Source organism: Tupaia chinensis, unplaced genomic scaffold (assembly GCF_000334495.1).
Source record: "Tupaia chinensis unplaced genomic scaffold, TupChi_1.0 Scaffold000247_1, whole genome shotgun sequence".
NCBI classification, from domain to species: Eukaryota; Metazoa; Chordata; class Mammalia; order Scandentia; family Tupaiidae; genus Tupaia; species Tupaia belangeri.
Window position 1 is genome coordinate 3,158,260 of NW_006159725.1, and position 17,757 is coordinate 3,176,016.

Genomic DNA, 17,757 nt, shown 5'->3' on the forward strand with positions numbered 1-17,757 from the left:
TCCCGGCTGGCTAGCTCCGTCTCCTTCTAAGCAACCTGAGGTCACTTGTCAAGTAGGCGCAGGGGTCTTCAGAAGTTCACGATGGGAAATGCGTGGTACGGGAACACTAGGCCTGGGTTTCGTGATTGCTTGCACCAAAATTATCTTTTTAAAAAATTCCATTTTCTATGAACTTTTGGAATTCCTGCATATGACTCTGGAGAGGAGGGCAAGCAGCCCTCTCCGCGCGCGCGCACACACACACACACACACACACACACACATTAAAGGAGAGTTGGATGCCTGAGGCGGGAAGGAGCTGTGTGGGGCGATCGAGTCCCTCTGGCTGGCCTGGGGCAGGACTTCAGTAAGCTCTCCTCTTCGATGGGCCCTTTCTATAGCCGCATTTCATATTCCTAACTGCCAAATACTCGGGAAAGTCTCTAAAAGGCCAATTTCATTTTTTTTACAAAAACGGAATCTCTGAAAATTTCAATAGGCTTTGAAATATTAAATATTGCTATGTACAACATCATCAAATATATTATCCTGAGCTGAGTCAACTATACTAGATTGCAAGAGATACTCGTCGCTCTCTCTTTTTTAAAAGATTTATTTATTTATCTACTTATTTGTTATGATTTTTTAAGTGACCGGGTCTGGGACTCAAACCGTTTTTGGCCATGCGGGCATCCTTAACCACCTCACCACCTGCTTTCTTGATACTCATTTTTCTGTTTGTTTGTTTGTTTTAAAGAGAGGTTTTTGCCATAGGGCATGTGTGCAGGTCAGAGAGACAGAAAACTCCCCCAGGGTGGATGGCCATGCCACAGTCCCCTCTTATTCATTTTCCTCTGGGATTTTGACTGGGCACACACACACGCATCCAGCATGAGTTTCAAGCCTCCGGGCCCAGGACTCGAACTGATGAGTCATGTGGGAGTCCAACAACATAACCATTATGTCATCTGCTGGTCCCAATAATCAAGTTAAAAATTCTGAGAAAGGGGAACCAGTAGATGGCGTAATGGCTACATCACTGGACTCCCAAGTAGTCGACCGCAGTTCGAGTCCCAGACCCAGTGGCTTAAACTCATGCCAGGCACGTGTGCGTATGTGCCCAAGATCCCGAGAGGAAAATAGAGGAGAAGGGATTGTGGTGTGGCCATCCACCCTAGGAGGAGGTGATTCTACACTTTTTGTCTGTCTTTCTGGTGAGCGCGTGCACCTTATAGCAAAAACCTCTCAAAAAATAAAAAAATAATAAATAATAAATCTGGGAACCAGCAGTTAGCGTAATGGCTATGTCGCTGGACTCCCACGTGGTTCGCGTCCCGGACCCGGTGGCTTAAAACTCACGCTGGGCAAGTGTGCGTGAGTGCCCAAGATCTGAGAGGAGAATGGAGAACGGATTGCGGCGTGACCATCCCCCCTGGGGGGTGATTTCTCGCTTCCTGTCTCTCTGTCTCTCTCTGTCTGTCTGGAGAGCGCATGCGCCCTATAGCAAAAACTTCTAAAAAAAAATTGTAATAGTAAAAAGAAAAACAAACAACACTCACTTTAGGAGCCTTTGATTTGCTGTGGGAACTTTGCCCTCTGGTGGCAATCCCAGGTCAATAAGTTCACAATCAGGAGGAACACTTGCTATTGGTTGGAAGTTTCCAGGGCTTAGCTTGCTTTTTTGCCATTGTCTGGACATCTGTGGGGAACTTCAAATAGTACTGAACTTTTTCAAATAAAAATAAAAAGCACCAGCTGGTCCATTTGTCTCCCGTTCTTCACATTCATCGGGACACGATGACCTCAGACAAATTGGATTTCAGAGAGGCACATCGTAGGGGGGATTTTTTATTTAAAAAAAAAAAAAAATCTAAAGTCTTCCTGCAACCTGAACCTTCACCAGCCTGGTTCCCCACTAGCACGAAGCGATTTGTTTATTTCACACATCCCATCTTCAAAATACCTCATTTCCAAAACTAACTGAGAGAGGCCTGCGGCTGGAGCCCCGGAATGCGGGACGGGACGCTCCATCAAAGACAGGAGATGTGTTCCTTTACAGTGTGGAAACGGAAAGCGGTTCTCCCGAATTGTCAACCCGTGTTCATCTGACACCTTCCCTTATGACAGCCACATTTCCCTCTCATGTAGCTTTCAAAAACTCCAAGTACCAGCTCCTTGCCCACTCGGCCGGCCAGCTCACCGTCAGCGTGCCGAACGTGACCCTGCAGGACGAGGGCTCGTACCGGTGTCTACGCTACAGCGACTCCGTGACGACAGAGGAAGTGAAGGTCGTTGTGCTGGGTAAGTGCCCGCCAGGTGAACCCGGTACGGGAGCACGTCGTTCTGAACTCAGTCTCCCATTGTTGTTTTTGCTTCTAGTTTTGCTATAGGGCACACGCACTCACCAGAGAGACAGGGAGACACGAGAAAGCACCCCCTAGGGGGCTGACCATGCTGTAATCCCTTCTCCTCTATTCTTCTTCTCTTAGGATTTTGGGCGCATGTGCACACACACACACACACACACACACACTCACTCGTGCTTGGTTTGTTTTCAAGTTGCCAGGTCCAGGACTCAAACTGTGGAGTTGGCACTGTGGGATCTGGGACGTTAACCATCACACCACCTGCTAGACCCAAAATATGCCTTTTTATTTTCTTTTTTGGGGGAAAGGTTTTTGTTATAGGGTGCATGCGCTCGCCAGAGAGACAGAAAGTGAGAAATCATCCCCGGGGAGATGGCTACACTGCAATCCCTTCTCCTCCATTCTCCTCTCGGAATCGTGGGCACGTGTAGTTTAAGCCACCAGGTCCGGGACCTGAACCACGCTGGGAGTCCAGCGACATAGCCATTACACTAACTGCTGGTCCCCCCCCCTTTGTTCCTTTTTTTTAACCTAACATTCTAATTTAAAAAAAAAAAAAATCTGTGGCACGGCATTTTGTGGAGCCCCTCCGCCATCTTTTATTGATGTGAAAGAGAAGACAGCCTTATGAGTGGCAGGCTCTAGGCGAGCCCTGTCAGTTTATGGAATTGTCTTTGGCATCACCTAATTTTTCTGTGCGGAACACACGGAAAGGTGATTGATTCCTGATTAGCCGAGACCATGAGCCAGACCTCACGCGAGGTTCTGAGACTCCAAGATGAATTAGCCACTACCCCTGCTCACAAGGACTTGGTCCATAGGAAGGCAAGACATGTAGGGAACTCAGAAAGAACCCCATGAGGTGGCCTAGTGGTGTGGTGGTGAAGGCAGCTGGATTCCACATGGCCAACTCTACAGTTCAAGTCCTGGACCCAGCAGTTTGAAAAACCACACTGGGCGTGTGTGCCTGTGTACCCAAACTCCCATGAGGAGAAGAGAGGAGAAGGGATTGCTGCATGGCCATCTCTCTCTAGGATGAGTGTCCGCACCCTAGAGCAGATGGAATACATAGATAAGCATGCCATAACTGTGAGAGCGAGCTCTGACGTGGCATGTCCAGATGTAGCCGTGCTGGGCGATCTGCTCGCCTTCAGCCAGGCAATTCCTGTCCTCCTGCAGAGCGGGACTGGGAGGCGTGGAGAGGAGGCGACAGCTCCAGCCGGCTGGGACCTGCTCCGTGCTGTGGAGCTGGCCCGTGCCCAGTCTGCGTCTAGCTTTCCTTTCTTCTTTCCTTGTTGCCACAGAACTGATCAGCCCAAGTGCTGTTTCCTGTGCTGTCCACAAGGACATAGTCCCACAGGTCCCACATGATCTCTCAGACTTCTGCTGGAGGATGACAGTGCGGGGCTGTGTGTGGTACAGGGCCAGCGGGAGGCCGCTGAGAAGGGGGCTCCTTGGGGCTTTCAAGCACCAGCACGACTCAGTTCTGGGTGGTCTCCTTCCCACCTCACTGGCCACGCCAACGCCATCTGGCTTAGCTGGTATGTGCCCCTCTGGTTCTCACAGCGCCCAGTGTGTGCCTCTGTCAGTGTACGAGGGACACCTTTTTTTATTGTAGTTACTATTATTATTACTATTATTATTATCATTATTAACTTGTCCAGGGAGAGACAGAGAGGGAAAGTGAGAAAGCAAGCTCCAGGTCTGGGACTAGAACCATGGTCAGCTGTGTGGGAGTTCAGCACCTTAGCCACCATGCCACCTGCTGGCCCCAACTCATGATCTTTTAATTACCCTTTCAGGGACCGTATTTAACTAAAGTAGATTATTAGCTCCTTGAAGGGCCACGTCTGTTTTCATGCTCGTATTGCCAGCGTGTAACATACCAAGCACATGCCTGGAGCTGTATGTGCCTTTACAGCGTCTCGACGGCAGACAATAACTTTGGAAGAGTGTAGTGTAGTGCTGGACCACCATGCATGTAGAATGGGAAAGAGGAAGCCTAGCTAAAAAGTGTTTCTAAGACAGAAGTACACAGAAAAGCAACCAACGGTTCTTTAAAAGAGCAAATGCACCTTTGGGGGCCAGCAGGTGGCATGGTGGTTAAGGCCCTGGATCCCACATGACCAACTCCACGGATTCAAGTCCTGGACCTGGTGGCCTGAAAAACACGTGAGGTGCGTGTGTGTGCATGTCCAAAAATCTTAATAGAATGGAGAAAAAAGGATTGTGGTGTAGCCATCCCCCCCCTGGAGGGTGATTCCTTATTTTCCTTCTCTATTTTGGCAAATACATGCTCCCTGTGGCAAAAGTCTTTAAAAAAGTGAAAGAAAGAAGAAAAGAAAATGCACCTTTGATATTAGAAACAGAAGTAACTTACCCTGAGGAGAGTCAGACTCATGAAAGTTAGAGCTGAGAAAACCAACTCCAGTGAGTTGGCTCCGGCCCGCCATGACAGGAGAACTGGTATACCAAGAAGTTGGGGCGGGGGCTCACCCAAGTGCTTATACCTAGTTGGTAATGGAGGTGGGACTGAAATGGAGGCCTCTGCTCCTCACCCAGCGCTCACCCAGATGGAGCCCTACAGCACGTGTAAGGATGACTGGTGGGCCCCGCTGCAGGTCAGTGGGACGAAGCTGTGTCATGCTGGAGCTGTGGGCAAGGCCCTGGGTTCAGGTCCCCATGGCCCTAAACACACAGGCAGTCACCTGGGCCTGGCTGGCTGGAGATATGGAAAGCACCTCATTGAAACACAGAAAACTTTTATTTTTATTTTCTAGCAACGCCTTCCAAGCCCACCCTGGAAGCTTCAGTGGTCAGGGGGCAAAACGGAGAAGAAGACGTTGTCCTTACATGCTCCACTGTGAGGAGCAAACCCCCTCCGCAGATAACCTGGCGGCTGAGCGGCGGCCTGGAGCTCTACGGCAAGTACAGAAACGGTTTTCTCTCCTGCTTACGTTTCCGAGGGGTATTTTAATGTTCTGGCGCCCTCTGGTGGCCGAACACACCATTCAGTCATTTTTCTGTTCTTTTTCTGACAAATTATCTTTGTAGCCAATCACTATTATGCCTGCATTCTTGAAAGGCCAATTGCGTACCATGAAAACAACATGCTTAAAACAACATCAAAACTGGTGCTGTGTTTTTTTTATAATCTTAAAAGTAAAATTAGGTTTTGAGAGACCTTTTTTAAAAATGTATTTTATTGAACTTTATTTTATGTATTTATTTTAATTTGACCAGAGAGGGACACAGTGAGAGAGAGAGCGAGGAAAAAATGAGAAAGCAAGCCACCAGGTATGGGACTCAAACCATAGTCGGCCATGTGGGCGTCCAGCACCCTTAACCACCACACCACCTGCTAGCCCCAAGAAATATCTTCAAGCTTTATAGGAACAAAATCTTTACCAGCATCTGTGTAAATATGATTGAGTGCATTTCTTTGAATGGGAAAGTTAATCTGAAAATGGGATTTTGAAATGCTGCAAATGCTGGTGTATTTTGAAATAAAGTTATTAGGTCTTGTTTGATCTGCAAAAAAAAAAAAAATCACAAATTAAATTGGAATGTTTTGAATGGCATCTTAAAATCTGACAAAATTTCCTAATAGAAGGGGTATGATACAGCTATTACTTCTAAACACAAGCTTTTCTATAGACATAAAATTGAAAATATAATAGATTATATATGATATATGTAACTGGAAAAGATACGCTTTTCCTAATATGGCATAATACTAAGTGCAATAATACCTCGTGCCCATAGTGACATATTAAAATTATGGTATCTGGGGCCAGCGGATAAGTGGTGGTTAAGGCACTAGACCTTCCACAAGGCTGACTGTGGTTCAAGTCCTGAACCTGGAAGCTTGCTTTCTCACTTGCCCTCCCCCTCTCTCTTTCTGTATCTGGTGAGTGCACATACCCTGTAGCAAATTAAAAATAGTAATAATTAATCAAATTAAATAATTCTTTAAAAACTTAAAAACAAATTATTCTGATATCAAAGAATCTAAACTTTGAATTTTTTCCTTTTGGTTTTGGGGTTTTGCTATAGGGTGCAAGAGCCTGCCAGAGAGAGACAGAGAGAGAGAGAAAGTGAGAAATCACTCTCCTTGGGGAGAATGGCCATGCCACAGTCCCTTCTCCATTCTCGCAAGATTTGGGGCATGCACATACATGCACCCTACATGATTTTCAAGCTGCCAGGCCTGGGGTTCAAACGGCAGTCATTTGTGTAGGGAGTTCAGCACTTTAACCTCCATGGCACCTGCTAGCCCCTAAACTTTGAACTTTCGGTTGAAGTAGGATAACTAACTAACTGTCTTTGGGAACGGCTTGTAGCTTGCTTACGTTTCAGTAGACATTATCTTCAGTATCTGTCAGTCATATGATCTCAGAGCCACAAGGGGCCACCTACACTTGGGAAAACCGAGGGCCTGACGGAGTCGTGAGAGAAGAGACCTAAGATTCATTTCTAATTCCCAATCCAGTACCAGTTCTCCTTCAGCACAAGAACGCTCTTCATACAGCGTTCAAGCTGTCCTTGGGTAACCACTCCACGTCTTGACGTTTTCTTGCTTAAAGAGAGATGTTTGCTATACAGAGCACACGCTCACCAGAGAGATAGAGAGGTAGAGAGAGAGACAGAGGGAGAGAGAAAGAGAAAGTGAAACGTCAACCCCCGTCCCCCGGGGGAAGGCCACGCCGCAATCCCTTCTCCATACTCCTCTCAGAGCTTTGGCCATGCATGCAAACTCGCCCAGCGTGAGTTTCAAGCCTCCAGGTTGGGGACTCAAACCCTGGTCAGCTATGTGGAGTCCAGCGCCCTAACCACTGCACCACCTGCTGGCCCCAAGCCTTGGATCTTTTCCCCCAGTAGTGAAGGGTTACAGTGAGTTTGGAAATCAATGATGCTAACCACAAAGACAAGACCATCGGTCTCTAGTAGAACGAACCTATCCAGTAGCATTAAAAGGCTATAGCCTCAGGACCAGCAGTTGGCGTAATGGCTATGTTGCTGGACTCCCATGTAGTCAACTGTGGTTTGAGTCCCGGACCTGGTAGCTTGAACTCACACCAGGCGTGTGTGCATGCTTGCCCAAGATCCCGAAAGGAGAATGGAGGAGAAGGGATTGCAATGTGGCCATACCCCCCCCCCGGGCGGGGGTGATTTCTCACTTTCTGTCTCTCTGTCTCTCTTTCTGGTGAGTGTACATGCCCTATAGCAAAAACCTCTCAAAAAAAAAAAATAGCCTCGTAACTTCGCTTTAAATTGACATGTAGGCGTGACGCTCCATGCGTGGAAGGCCGACGGGAAGACATACGACAGCACCAGCACACTCAGGGTGCGCAGCCATGGCAGCCACGCCACAGCGGACTGCGTCGTCCGGCACCCAGGCCTGCGCGGGAGCACGCTGGTGGCACCCTTCCGGTTTGAGGATTTGGGTAAGAACTAAGGGTTGTCTTTAGTCACCTTTAATATCCCTTACTCTCGCACTATCAAACCAAATGAAATGGAGGGGGCAAAGTCCTTCAGAGTGACACTACTGTCAGCAGAGCATCCCGGGTGCGGCTCCTTCCCTGACAGAGGTGACTCTGCCGAGTGGCAGTGTGGCCGGTGCCCCAGCCCGCGGTGTGAAAGCCCAGCAGAGCGTCACATGTACACAGCCTGGGTCACACTGCCCTTCGGATGATGCCCGCTGGCATAACTTGGCTTCAAATCACTTTACTGAGGTCCTTTTGGGGAGTAATCGGAGTCACACGGTACCCTTGTCCTTGACCCCAAAGGAGGTAATACTCACGGAAAGGAATCTCAGCTTGTCGGTATGTTTTATGTTCATGTAAAACACATAGGCAGTTATATTACGACCGACGACTCTTTTCTAATGAAAAATTAGTTTATTTATGACTATTATTATTGTAATTTTTGCCATAAGAACATGCACTCACCAGAGAGAGACAGAGAGGGAAAGTGAGAAACCAAGCCACCAGGTCCAGGACCTGAATGGTGGTCGGCCACGTGGGAGTCCAGCGCCCCAACCACCACGCCACCTGCCAGCCCCCACAAGTGATTATTCTTTAGCTTTATGTAATTATGACTGCTTCAAAAGTTTTAGTTTCGTCCTGTTAGTGTTCTGAATAGACCATTTCGAAGAGCAGACAGTGCTGTGAAGAGGAGTCTCCTCCATTTCAGAATCTGTGTTCTATGATTCCTTCCCCAAAGCCCCAGAAATCATTTTAAAACTAAAACTCTTTAAGGTAGAGGCAGTCTGTAAGAAGTCACGTGAGCCACAAGCAGTAGAATTCTGAGCTGCTTTGTTTTAAAAGATATTTCTCAATGTCAGAAGAGACCCCAGGGCCAGCAGGTGGTGTGGACGTTAGGTGACAGTGTCAGAAGAGACCCTGGGGGTCAGCAGGTGGTGTGGACGTGAGGTGACAGTGTCAGAAGAGACCCCAAGGCCAGCAGGTGGTGTGGACGTTAGGTGACAGTGTCAGAAGAGACCCTGGGGGCCAGCAGGTGGTGTGGACGTTAGGTGACTGGACCCTGCATGGCTGACGTCCTGGTTTGCGTCCCAGACCCCGTGACTTGGAAATCACACCGGGCATGTGTGCGTACCCAGAATCCCAGGAGGAGAATAGAAGAGAGGGGATTGAGACGTGCCATCCTTCCTAGGGGGTGATTTCTCAATTTCCATCTCTCTGTCTCTCTGGTGGAAGCAGGCGTCCTATAGCAACAAAAGAGAGAGAGAGAGATCCGTGAAGTACAAGGAGTTACTCACATTAGTAAAAGAGGAAGCTGTGGGATAAGGAGGAGTTCTTTTAATAACTGATGGCGAAAGGTCTTCATTGACCCTGCTACCATGGCCTAAGCAGGAGGGTGTGGCTACGTGGTGTTAGCGCCAGGTGGGAGTTCCAGGGTTCAGTTCCTGGTCCAACCTAGAGCCGCTGGGGCACAGCGGTGCACGCCTGTGATCTTAGCCAGCTAGGAAGCTGGGCTGGGAGAATCACAGCTTGGTCAGACCCTGTCAAACAATAGAAAAGAAAAGAAAGGGACCAGTAGGTGGCATAATGGTTAGGTCACTGGACTCCTGCATGACCAACCGCAGTTTGAATCCTAGGCCCAGAGACTTGAAACTCACACCAGGTGCATGTATGTGTGTGCCCAAAATCCCGAGAGGAAAATGGATTGCAGCGTGGCCATCCCCTTTGGGGGGAGATTTCTCACTCTTTGATGAATGCACATGTGCCCTATAGCAGAAATCTCTCTTTAAAAAAAAAAAAAAGAAAGGAAAAAAGAAAAGGAAAGGAAAGAAGAAAAGGAAAGGAATGGAAAATGAAGAAAAGGAAGAGACAGAGAGGTGAAGGGACCAGTAGTTAGTGTAACGGCTGTCGCTGAACTCCCATGTAGCAGATCATGGCTCAAGTCCCGGGGCCGATGGCTTAAACTCACACCGGGTTCATGTGCGTGCGTGCCCAAGATCCTGAGAGGAAAATGGAGGAGAAGGGATTGCGGCATGGCCATCCCCCATGGGGGGTGATTTCTCACTTTCTCTCTCTCTATCTCTCTCTGTCTTTCTGGCAAAGACCCCCACAAAAAAAAAAAAAAAAAAAAAAAAAAAAACCAGAAAAAGAAACAGAGAGGGGAAGAAAGAAGGGAGGGTGGAAGAAGGAGGAAGAGGGGGAGGTTGCTCACAGCCTCGCTGTGGGGGCCTGCTGTGCTCCCATCCGGGCGTTGCTGCTATTCACAGCCCTGCTCACAGCCACGTGCTTTCCTCACTGAGGAGGCTGCATCAGAGACTCAAAGCCCCAGAGCCCCGCTGCTCCCGGGCCTTCCCTCCACACACTCCTTCCTGGCCCTTTCTGATTCATCACCCGCCCACGCCTCCACCTCCACCGTGGCGTGTGGGGATGAGGCTGTCTCTCCAAACACTCCCGCCAACCCTAAGTAAAAGAAGCACCAACGCTGAAAAATGCACGTTCGCTGTTCAGCCATCGTGCAAGCCCTCAGTGAATATAAACATTGCTACAGAAAGGGAAATCGCAGGTCCTTCTTCCTGACAACTCTAGCTCTGTGTGACTCAACGTCGTAGTCACAAATGTTCTGTTTCTAATACGTGCTAGGTTAAGACTTGACTTTTCTTTTTTTAAAGAATTCTTTTATTTAACATGATATATTTATTTTAATTTGACCAGAGAGAGAGAGAGAGAAAGTGACAAAGCAAGCTGCCAGGTCTGGGACTCGAACTGCGCGGTCAGCCATGTGGGAGTCCAGCGCCCTTAACCACCACACCACCTGCTGGCCCCTAAGACTTGACTCTTACTTGTGACTTAACTATTGATTATCCAGCACCCACTGCCCAATTCTCCAACTAGTAATCAAAGAGGGACAGCCCTGTCGGCTGTCGGTGGCTACCTCTTTGCTTTGACAATCTACTCCACTGATGGCGGACATGACAGACATGTTTATCTGATTAGTTTTTAGAATTTACCAACTGAAGGTGCTTTCAAGCCTAGTCACAAATAAGAGTTCTGACCCTTTCACCTCTGCCCTCTCTGTGTGAGGGGACCAGGGCCCGTGAGGATCCTACCAGCGCTGTGGATAGGAGGGCGCTGAGGAAGGAGCCGTGTCTCCACCCACAGTGCCGTGCTTGGAGGGGATAGGACAGGAATAACTCAGACTCTCTCCAGAATTATTTACTTCATCTTTGTAGTATTCCAAATGAGAAATTTTGGTTTCTTCTTACTTACCTGGGAATTAAATTTTTTAAAAAAATTGAGCAACAGTTCTTAAACTTTTCGAATTCAGGATCCCTCTACACTTTTAAAAATAATCGAGGGGAGGGACCAGCAGTTAGCGTAATGGCTATATCGCTGAACTCCCATGTGGTCGACCACGGTTCGTGTCCCGGACCTGGTGGCTTAAAACTCACACCGGGCGCATGTGCATGCGTGCCCAAGACCCCAAGAGGAGAACAGAGGAGAAGAGATTGCGGCATGGCCATTCCCCCCCGGAGGGTGATTTCTCGCTTTCTATCTCTCTGTCTCTCTCTGTCTTTCTGGCAAGTGTACGTGCAAAAACACCCAAAAAAAAAAAAAAAAAAAAAAACCGAGGGGACATGGTGGATAAGGGCACTGGACTCCCATATGGCCGACCACGGTTTGAGTCCAGACATGGCGGCTTGCTTTCTTACGTTCTCTCTTCCTCTCTCTCTCTCTCTCGCTCTGTCCCTCTCTGGTCAAATTAAATAAGTAAATAAATAAATAAAGCTAAATAAAATAATTCTTAAAATATAATAATAATGGCATGGTGGTTAAGGCTCTGGACATTCCCACATGGCCAACCATGGTTCAAGTCCCGGACCTGTTGATTTGCTTTCTCTTAAAAAAAATTCCCTCTCACTTTCTCTGTGTTTCTCTGTGGTCAAATTAAAATAAATGAATGAATAAATAATTAATAATAATAATAATTGAGGACCCCAAGGTCTTTTACTTGTATGTTATATCTGTCAATATTTGCCTACTGGAAATTAAAGTGAAAAATTTAAAAATTATGTATTTATTAACTTACTTTTGAAATAACAATCCACAATCTGTTAACAGAAACGAGCCTTAAAATTCATTTTATTATTACTACTATTCTTTTAGTGTTTGCTAGAAGACGAATATGCTCACTGGAAAGAAAGAGAGAGAGAAAGAGAGAAAAAATGAAATATCATGCTCTAGGGAGATGGCCATGCCACAATCCCTGCTCCCCAACTCCCTTCCTGGGATTTGGGGCATACACGCACATGCACCTGCTATGTTTTTCAAGCCATGTGGGACTCAAACCACAAAGTTGGCCAGGTAGCATCCAGCTGCCTTAACCACTGTGCCACAGACTGGCCCAGAAACGGCATATTATCTTAAAAACAAAACAAGAACTCTATATTTTGTTATGACATCAAAAAGATCATTGATAAATATGGCTTTGTATCTTTTTATCTATTTATTGCCAGAGGGCACATGTGCTTCTCAGAGAGGAGGGGAGAAAGCACCCGATGGGCCTGGTCACTCCTTCTCCATTTCATTTCTCCACCCTGTTGGGGCCCGGGGCGCTAATGCACTCCTGCCCAGTGTGTTCCTCAAGCCGCCAGGGCTGGGATTTAAACTGCGTGATCGACCGTGTGAGATTCCACTCCCTTAGCCACTAGGTCATGGGTCTGACCCAGATGTGGCATTATTTATTCAAAGAGATTTGAAAATCTCTTTAATATCTGGCTTAATCAAAAGCCCAGTCTTATAACTTGTGTATTCAGTCTCTTCTAATATATTGTGTTGCTTGAAAAGAGTCATAAAAATTACGTTAAGGGGCCAGCAAGTGGCTGGCCATGGTTCGGGTCCCAGACCTGGCAACTTGGTTTCTCTCTCACTGGTCAAATTAAAAAATATACTAATGAGGGACCAGCAGTTGGCGTAATGTCGCTGCACTTCCATATAGTCAACCGTGGTTCGAGTCCCAGACCCAGTGGCTTAAACTTATGCTGGACCCAGTGGCTTGAAAATCACTCTGGACATGTGTGCTTATGTGCCCAAGAGCCTAGGAGGGGAAGGGATCCTGGCATGGCCACCCCCTGGGGGTGATTTCTCACTTTCCTTCTCACTCTCTCTCTCTTTCCAGCAAGCTCACACACCTGAATGCAAAAAGCTCTTTAAAATAAAATAAAATAAAACAAAACATTCAAAACCACAAACTCTTCGATGAACTAAACATTGCAAAAGCATTCACAAATTTCATAAAGACATCACTCCTGCCACATGTCCCATCGATATTTGCTCCTGGACAGACACAGTTGTCAGCGTGGGCCTGTGTGGTGGTGACACCTACACTACACTGAGCCTCTGGAAACATTCCTGAGCGTTTTCCTGTTATAAAATAACATGTAGTGGGCATTGCGCTTAGTAAACAGCCAGGTATTGACCTAAACACATCATATGGACGGATTTACTAGTTCTCGCAAAAATTCGGAGAAGTGTGTGCCATCACAACCGCCCCTTCACAGACAAGAGAACAGCGAGCCGGAGAGATTGGGCACTTTGTTCAGCTCGCCTGGGAGCGAGCAGGGGGCAGCGCTGGGTTGTGATGCAGACCGAGGCGGGCTCGAAAGCACGAAGTCAGACACAGGTGGACGTGCAGCCCGGGGAGGAGTCAGGCACGGGTGGACGTGCAGCAAGGTGGGAGGAGTCAACACAGGTGGATGTGCGAATGGGGGATAGACCCAAAAGGGATCAGCAGGGTGATAGCGGGACACAGAGACAAAACACCCTGTGCGTCCTCCTGCCAAAGCCCACAACGTGAGGTCCAGCAGGCATGGCCAGGCAGGCAGGGAGCAGATGGGCAGTCCGCGGGGGGCAGGTTCCGCCCAAGCGGCGAGCTCCTCTCTGACACCTACACCACCTCCGCGAGCAGGCAGCCCGGGATCTGTCCTGCAGCCTGCTTCTCGGAGCACCATGTGGGAGAAGCTGCTCTCCACAGTCGCAGGGTTTTGTTTTTCCCCTTTTCTAGTTCCTGATGGAGAGCCAGCGTCAGATGACCTGGACGAAAGCTCCCTGTCCACTCAAGACCCTCAGCAGTCCCCTGGCTCCGGTAAGATAAAAAATGATCAAATTTCTTTTAAAAAAAAAAAAAAGAAAGAAAGAAAGAAAGAAAAGAAAGAAAGTGCAGTACCTCTTTGGGAAGGTCTATTTTGAATTCTAAGTGTTAATAATTTTTATTTTAATGTTTTAAAGTGTATTGGGTTAGCCAGTGGCATGGCGGTTAAGGCGACTGGATCCCATGTGGCTGACTGTGCAGTCTGAGGCCCAGATCCACTGGCTTAAGAAACTCACCCCATGTGGTGTGTGTGTGTGTGTGTGTGTGTGTGTGTGCGCGCGCATGTGCACGCCCAAACTCCCAACAGGAGGGAGAGTTAGAGGAGAAGGGATTGCAGCATGACCACCCCCAGGTGGTGCTTCCCCACTTTCCCTCTCTGTCTCTCTCTGGCAAGTACACCTACCCTTGGGCATGTTATACAAAAGTTTATTTATTTCTTTCTTCCACGAGAGCGATAGAGATGGAGGCAGAGACAGGCACCCCCACAGGGCTGTCGCGCTGCAGCCCAACCCCAGTCTTGGGCAGTCCAGATCGCGGGCATGCACATAGGCCCAGCAAGCTGGGGGTGGGGGTGTCCCGGGATGTGAACCCAGAACCTTCCCCACGTGAGTCTAGCTGAGTTACCACGGCACCACCACCACCTGGCCCCTATTTTAATTTTTGTGTTTTAGAGAAATTTTTGCTATAGGGTACATGTACTCACCTAAAACACAGAGAGAGACAAAAAGCCAGAAATCCCCCCTGGAGGGATGGCCACGCCACAATCCCTTCTCCTCCATCCTCCTCTCTGGATCTTGGGCACGCACGCACACGCCCCTGGCAAGAGTTTCAAGCCACTGAGTCTAGGACTCAAATCACGGTAGACTATGTGGGAGTCCAGCAATGTAACCATTATGCCACCTGCTGGTCCCCTATTTTAATTCGTAATAAGACCATACAGGCCCCCTCCCCGCATTCCGGCTTGCAGTGCCCTGAGCAGAGCTGTATCGGCTCCACTCAGTGGGATGGGCTTCGGGTAACCATGCCTGTCAATCCTGGGCTATTTTGCTTGAGATGTATACGTATGTCTACACATGCTCACATGCATGTCCACACTCACACACACATGACATTTGAATCTCCTCTGCAGGGAAAGACAAGGGTGAATTTATTTCTAGGAAGACACACATCTTCGCTTTCCTGTGTTAGACCAGACACAAAACACAGACTCGGTACCCACGGAGCGTGGAGGAGCGGGCGCTGTCGTGGAGTAACCAAGCCACCTTGGCAGGCACGGCAGTTAGGCGTTATCGAGAACGCAGGTCATTTGGATTGTCAGAATTCAACTCTGAAGAATTTGGGCAGCCCGGATTCCAATCCCGGCTGTTGCCGACGGGGAGCCTACCAGATGGCTAACTCGGGGCAATCATCCTGTTTTTAATTCGGCTTTGTATTTCACCGCACGTGGTCCCTGGCGATAGATGGTCAGAACGCGCAGAGTGGACGCAGGACTCTGCTGTGGGGCTCTGAGAGGACAGTCTGCCTCGGCCTCAAAGGCAGCCCCCGGCCCCCCGGCCCCCAGCCCAGAGCCCAGGCTCCCAGCAAGCAGGCCCCCATGTTCTCTCCTCTTCCCGCAGTGTCTCTGAGACAATCTCACTTCGTGAGATAAGTGCTTTCAAGTCACTATCGTGTTCACGGTTCTGAGTATGAGGATCATGTTTTTAAGATTTTGTATCCAGGATAATATTTAAAAGTAAATATTTCAAGTTTGTACACACTGATAAATGAAAGAGGTGCCATACTTTTAATTTTAGAGAGAGATTTTTGCTATAGGATGCATGCACTCGCAGGAGAGAGAGACAGAAAGCGAGAAATCACCCCCCCCAGGGGGATGGCCACGCCACAATCCCTTCTCCTCCATTCTCCTCTCGGGATTTTGGGCATGCACCCACATTTCTGGCATGAGTCTCAAGCTGCCAGATCTGGGACTCAAACCACAGTGGCTCATGTGGGAGTCCAGTGACGCAGCCATTATGCCAGCTCCTGATCACAACCATACCTTCTTTAAAGGGTGTAGGACATTGAAAATATTATAAGGTGGAATAGCCATCTCGCTTGATTTCAGAAGCTGATACTTTCAAACATATTTAGAATCCTGTTGTCTTTAGATTGGCTCGCACCACCACGCAACAAGTCACCGTTCTGCTCTTTCTCAAATATAACATAAGACTTAAGAAATCTAGCTTCCAGAATTCTGGTCAGCTTCCCCTTTCTACGGTTTTATTACTGTTCATAATACCTATTTGAGCAGGAGAATGGGAGGCGTCATGCTCCTTGAGAGCCACATGGTGGCGCTGCAGGCTGAACTAAAGACAGGAGACCCTAGAGGAGAAGGGAAATGGAAAAACAACCAATTGTTACAGTTTCTGGGAATCGCCATCACACATCTCAAGCAGAGGTTTACAACAGCCAGACCTGCACGTCCACATGGGAAACCATTGCTCTGGGCACGTCAGCTGGAGGTCTTCTCTCCATTAAGCTTGCAATACAACCCCCAGCCTTCCAGTTGTTATTTTTATTTATTCCTTTATTTTTTCCCAGCATGAATACACTATATATTAGTCCGGTCAATGATATTACTTTCATACACATTATCATCAACAGATAATCTTCCATTTTTGTGTCCCTTAAATGTTTTGTTTCTTTATTTTCCACCGATTTATTTTTTAAGATTTTGCCATAGAGCATGTGCATTTGTGAGAGAGACAGAGACAGTGAGAGGGAAAGTGAGAAATGACTCCCCCCCTCCCCAGGGGCAATGGCCACAGTGCAATCTCTTCTCCTCCATTCTCCTCCTAGGATTTGGGGCACACATGCATGCACATGTGCCCAGCGTGAGTTTCAAGCCACTGGGTCTGTCTAAGTCTGGGACTCGAACTACAGTCAGCCATGTGGGAGTCCAGGGCCTTAACCACCATGCCACCTGCTGGCCCCTCCAGTTGTTATCTTGAAGCAGTCTGAAGATCTTCTCCCTCCCAGGCTTGATCCTGGAAGGATATATGAAATAATGGCTCACCTTCAGGTTCTGAAGTTCAAAATCACGACTTTCTTTTTTTTTTTTTTGAGAGATTTTCATTGTAGGGCGCGTGCGCTCGCCAGACAGACAGAGAGAGACATATGGTTCCCAAAAATCACGACTTTCAATCCTGGCTCTGCACTTACTGGCTGCAGGACTTTAGGTGATTCATGTAACTGCTCTCAAGTTCTGTGCTCTCAGCGCTGTGGTGAGAAATCAAATATACTAAGTGCTCAGCTCAAGGCCTGGCAAAGAATAAGTGTTCAATAAATGTTTACCCTGCAAAAAGACAGCACAAAGGGCCTGCAGGTGGTGTAGTGGCTAAGGCACTGAGCTCCCATGTGGTCGACCGTGGTTAGAGCTCCAGACCCAGCAGCTTGAAACACACCGGGCACAGGAGCATGCAAGCCCAAAACCCTGAGAAGAGAATGGAGGAGAAGGGATTGTGGCGTGGCCATGGCCCCCAGGGGGAGGGGGGTGATTTCTCACTTTTTTTCTCTTTGTCTCTCTGTCTCTCTGGTAAGCACTGGAGGCCTATAGCAAAAATCCTCTCAAATAAATAAATATGGTAAAAGAAGGCAAAGTAGGGACCAGCAGTTGGCATAATGGCTATGTCTCTGGACTCCCATGTAGTCGACCGCGGTTCGCGTCCCGGACCCGGTGGCTTAAAACTCACGCCGGGCGCGTGTGCGTGCATGCCCAAAATCCCGAGAGGAGAACGGAGGA

At 48.1% G+C, this 17,757-nt stretch overlaps 1 protein-coding gene across 1 annotated transcript in view; it reads left to right on the forward strand.

The window, feature by feature from the left end:
* The window catches only part of CRTAM (cytotoxic and regulatory T cell molecule), a 47,507-nt gene that overhangs the window by 15,317 nt on the left and 14,433 nt on the right, over positions 1-17,757 (forward strand). The window contains exons 3-6 of the mRNA XM_014587917.2: positions 2,128-2,280; positions 5,126-5,269; positions 7,631-7,792; positions 13,890-13,970. Coding sequence (XP_014443403.1) covers positions 2,128-2,280; positions 5,126-5,269; positions 7,631-7,792; positions 13,890-13,970 — 540 coding nt within the window. The remainder of the gene's footprint in view (positions 1-2,127; positions 2,281-5,125; positions 5,270-7,630; positions 7,793-13,889; positions 13,971-17,757) is intronic.